The sequence below is a fragment of the Erinaceus europaeus genome, chromosome 14 (genome assembly GCF_950295315.1).
Source record: "Erinaceus europaeus chromosome 14, mEriEur2.1, whole genome shotgun sequence".
Taxonomy (NCBI): domain Eukaryota; kingdom Metazoa; phylum Chordata; class Mammalia; order Eulipotyphla; family Erinaceidae; genus Erinaceus; species Erinaceus europaeus.
The window spans coordinates 375,242-379,850 of record NC_080175.1 but is presented as its reverse complement, the minus strand read 5'-3'; the positions used below and the strand labels follow the sequence as shown (position 1 = coordinate 379,850).

Here is a 4,609-nt window from a genome sequence, read left to right as displayed (position 1 = left end):
CTGGGAGGGGAGGGGTGGGGCTTGGGGTCCTCGGCGGGGAGGGGTGGGCCTCGGGGTCCTAGTCCGGGAGGGGTGGGGCTCGGGGTCCTCGTCGGGCAGGGGTGGGGCTCGGGGGTCCTCGTCGGGGAGTGGTGGGGCTGGGGTCCTAGTCTGGGAGGGGCGGGGTGGGGCTCGGGGTCCTCGTCCGGCAGGGGTGGGGCTCGGGGGTCCTCGTCGGGGAGGGGTGGGGCTGGGGTGGTCCTCGTCGGGGAGGAGTGGCGCTCGGGGTCCTCGTCGGGGAGGGGTGGGGCTGGGGTCCTAGTCTGGGAGGGGAGGGGTGGGGCTTGGGGTCCTCGGCGGGGAGGGGTGGGGCTCGGGGTCCTAGTCTGGGAGGGGAGGGGTGGGGCTCGGGGTCCTCGTCGGGCAGGGGTGGGGCTGGGGTCCTCGGCGGGACGGGGCGGGGCCGGAGCCCGCAGACCCGTCGACAGCGCGGGGCCTCAGACCGCAGCTCGCCGCCCCCCGCCCGGCATGCTGCTCCGGCCGCGGCGACCGCTCCCGCCCGGCCCGCCGTCCCCCGCCAGCGCGGACCTCGAGGCGCCCGGCTCCCCGCCCGCCTCCCCCGCGGCGCTGGCGACCCCCGCAGCCCCCCCCGCGTCCCCGGCGCGGCCCGTGTCTCCCGGCTCCGCGCAGCGCGCGCCCTGGAGCGAGCGGGAGACGCGGCTGCTGCTGGCCGAGCTGCTGCAGCCCCCGGTGTGGCGCGCGCTGCTGCTGGACCGGCGCCGGGCGCTGCCCACCTACCGCCGCGTGTCGGCCGCGCTCGCCCGCCAGCAGGTGCGCCGCACCCCCGCGCAGTGCCGCCGCCGCTACAAGTTCCTCAAGGACAAGCTGCGCGACGCGCACGACCAGCCGCCCGGGCCCTTCGACGCGCAGATCCGCGAGCTCATGGCGCTGCTGGGCGACCAGGGGACCCCCCGCGCCCGCCGCCGCTCCCCGGGCCGCCCCCAGCGCGGCCGCCGCTCCGCCCCCGGCGCGCTGCCCGACTCGGGTAGGTGGGGGCTGGGCACCGACGGGAGTGCGGGGGCTGGGCACGGACGGGGAGTGCGGGGGCTGGGCACCGACGGGAAGGTGCAGGGGCTGGGCACCGACGGGAAGGTGCGGGGGGCTGGGCACCGACGGGGAGTGCGGGGACTGGGCACCGACGGGGAGTGCGGGGGCTGGGCACCGACGGGAAGGTGCGGGGGCTGGGCACCGACGGGGAGTGCGGGGACTGGGCACCGACGGGGAGTGCGGGGGCTGGGCACCGACGGGGAGTGCGGGGGCTGGGCACCGACGGGGAGTGCGGGGGCTGGGCACCGACGGGGAGTGCGGGGGCTGGGCACCGACGGGAAGGTGCGGGGGCTGGGCACCGACGGGGAGTGCGGGGACTGGGCACCGACGGGGAGTGCGGGGGCTGGGCACCGACGGGGAGTGCGGGGGCTGGGCACCGACGGGGAGTGCGGGGGCTGGGCACCGACGGGGAGTGCGGGGGCTGGGCACCGACGGGGAGTGCGGGGGCTGGGCACCGACGGAGGTGCGGGGGGCGGCTGGGCACCGACGGGGAGTGCGGGGGGCTGGGCACCGAGGGCGAGGTCCGGGGGACCCTGGGCGCAGCCGCTGGGGGTGGCAGAAAGGACGGAGCGCCGGGAGGGGGTCCTAGGCGGAGCTCCGGCCGGGGAGGGGAGAGAAGGCGCCCCGGCCCACCGCCACCCCTGCTCCGCCCCAGGCGCCTTCCTGCCGCCCGACGTGGACGTGGACGCGGACGCCGACGCCGACGCCTCCTGGACGCGGAGCTTCAGCCCGTCGCCCCCGCGCCTCGCCGCCCCGGCCCCCGGCTCGCCGCCGCCGCCCCCGCCCCGCTCGCCGCCCCCCGCGCCCCGGCCGCCGTCGCTGAGCGCCGCGCTGCTGCAGACGCTGAGCCACCTGGGCGACATCGTGGCGGTGCTCGGGCCGCTGCGCGACCAGCTGCAGGCGCTCAACCAGCACGTGGAGCAGCTGCGCGGCTCCTTCGACCAGACCGTGTCGCTGGCCGTGGGCTTCATCCTGGGCAGCGCGGCGGCCGAGCGCGGGGTGCTGGCCGAGCCCCGCCCCTGAGCCCACAATAAAGGCTTTGCACCCGACCCGACCCGACCGGCCGCAGCCGCCCTTGACCCGCCCCGGGTGCGCCGCCGAGACCCCCCCGCCCGGCAGAGGAAGTGGCCGGGCCGCCGGCATAACAAAGCCCCCGGCCCGCCCCTCCCCCAGGCCCGCCGGCCGGGCCGGCCTTGAACCCTGTCGTCTCCGGAGGGACGACCCCGTGGAGAGGTCTCCGCCCTCTGGCCCCTGCCGGCTGCCCCCTCTCGGTCCTCGGTCTGGGGGGTGGAAGGGGGCCGCCCGGAGGGTCTTCCCGCCTGCTGCGAGGGCCCCACTCTCCTCCCTGCGGGAGAGGTCGCCTCCGCCCGGGAATCTGCATGACACTGCGGCCGCTTCCGGCCCGCCCCGCCCTGGCCTTGGACACCTGGGACCTGGCGGCACCCCTGGGCCGACGCTGTGTCTGCGTGGCCCCGGGGGATGTGGGCGGGGGGCGCCCTGCTCCTCCAGCCTCACCTGCTGGGCTGTCGCGCTGTCCCCAGGCTCGGGGTGGCCTGCTGCCAGCCCGCTGCTGGCCGTCCTGGTGCCCCCTGGAAGCCTGTTGCGCTGTGTGTGATGGAAGGACGGGGCCTCGTGCTGGGGAGTCCTGCCCGCGGCGGCCCCTCCGGCCTTCGGGATCCTCTTGTCCTGCTCCCGTCCCCCTGCAGACTCGCCAGTGAGCTGGGGCTTCTCAGACCCTCCCGCCAGCCCAGCTGGTGCCCTGGCTATGCCTGAGCGGTGGGCACCCGTGAGGCGCCAGGTGGTTTTTCGTGAGTGGGGTGGGGGCGGATCTGAGCCCTCAGGTCGTCTAAACCTGTCAGGCTGGGGGTCACTGTGCCCTTCCCCGTGCCGTCGGGTGCAGCTTCCCTGGGGCTCCTGCCCACCTGCTGCCTCTCCCTAAGACCCACCTCCAGGCCCCAGCTAGCATTCCCCTCCTGCAGCCATCCGGCTCCATCCGGCCTGGACTGCAGGAACTGGCCCTGCCAGAGGACCCACTTGGGGCCACTTCACATCCCTGGCCACCATGGGGGGGGGGGGGCTGTCTGCCCAAGCATGGATTTTTATCCAGAGACCTAGACGGAAAGTAAGATTTAGAACATAACAGAAGGGGCCAGGCAGTGGCACATCAGGTTAAGTGTACATGGTGCCAGGCACAAGGATCCCAGTTCGAGCCCCAGCTCCCCACCTGCAGGGGGCTCACTTCAGAAGTGTTGAAGCAGGTCTGCAGGTATCTGTCTTCCCCTCCTGATTTCTCTCTGCCCTGTTCAACAACAGCAATGGCAACAATAACAAGAGCAACAAAGTGGTAAAAATGGCCTCCAGGAGCATTGGGTTTATTGTGCAGACACGGAGCCCCAGCAATAACCCTGGAAGCAAAAGTATATATATACATGACCTTTTAAAGACTTAACTAGAGCACTGCTCAGCTCTGGCTTATGGTGGTTTGGAGGTGGGCTGAGTCTGCATAACCATTATGCTACCTACCCCACCTGTTTTGTTCTTTATAACAACAGATCCAGTGGGTAGTCCTCTGGTTACCCTTTTAAAACTAGAATATGCAGGGGGCTAGGTGGTAGCACAGTGGGTTAAGCACACATGGTGCGAAGTACAGGGACCAGTGTAAGGACCCACCTGCAGGACGGTCCCTTCGCAGGCGGTGAAGCAGGTCTGTAGGTGTCTATCTTTCTCTTCCCCTCTCCATTTCTCTGTCCTATCCAGCAACGACAAGGGCAAAAAAAATGGCCTCCAGGAGCAGTGGACTCGTTAGTACAGAAACCAAGCCCCAATAGTTACCCTGAAGGCAAAAAAATAAAAACATAAGTCCATGGCCATAACACTGTTTCCAGCCTTGGCCGCCTCGTACCAGGTATTACGTCAGCAAAGCAACTGAGTATCAGGACTAAGCCACTGGTTCCAAGTATCTGCAGCGCAGGCCACTGCCGGCTGAGGCCCGGCCTCCAGAGCTTGGCCCTTCTTTGCAGCAAAGCCCACACAAGCGGCTCTGGCAGCTGGGCTCCCACACTCCAAGCCTAAGGCAGAACCAGGTCCTGGGAGGAAGTCTTGGTCCAACGTTGGGGGGGGGAGGGCAACAACGTGGCCAACTGCCAAGTAAGAGTACCTGCCTCTGCCCCTTGCTGTCCCACGCAGGCTGGGGAGCAAAGCTCCAGTGAGCTGCTGGCTCCTAGCAGCAGGGAAGGGCCACGGGGAAGGCAGGAAGCGTGACGCACTGGGCGAGGGTCTGGCAGATGGCTGAGTCCGGGGAGGGAGGGCAGGCTGGCCCGGGCGTCGGGAAGATGGGGGGTGTCGGTCCAGGGGCACTGCCCTGGGTGGAGGTCACGGCCGCGTGCTGTCCGTCTCCACCTGTAGCTTGAAGGAAGCCTCTGAGGCTGCTGCTCTGGGTTTGCCCTACAGTGACGCCCAGCCTGAACAACACGGCAGCCAGGACGTGGGCAGCGCTGCCACAGGGTCCCAACTCCCCATCTGC

General features: G+C 70.6%; 1 protein-coding gene across 1 annotated transcript; it reads left to right on the top strand.

The window, feature by feature from the left end:
* Positions 1–498: 498 nt before the first annotated feature.
* On the top strand, positions 499–2,135 carry UTF1 (undifferentiated embryonic cell transcription factor 1). The gene is made up of 2 exons (XM_060170945.1): positions 499–1,024; positions 1,742–2,135. Exons 1-2 carry the CDS (start codon positions 508–510, stop codon positions 2,107–2,109), a joined length of 885 nt encoding a protein of 294 aa, XP_060026928.1. The 5' UTR covers positions 499–507; the 3' UTR covers positions 2,110–2,135.
* Positions 2,136–4,609: the final 2,474 nt, after the last annotated feature.

Excerpts from the sequence above, each read along its gene's own strand:
- UTF1 (XM_060170945.1), top strand. The coding sequence starts at position 508 with ATGCTGCTCCGGCCGCGGCGACCGCTCCCGCCCGGCCCGCCGTCCCCC. Across the intron at positions 1,025-1,741 it reads CGGCGCGCTGCCCGACTCGG|GCGCCTTCCTGCCGCCCGAC; the intron begins GTAGGTGGGGGC and ends GCTCCGCCCCAG.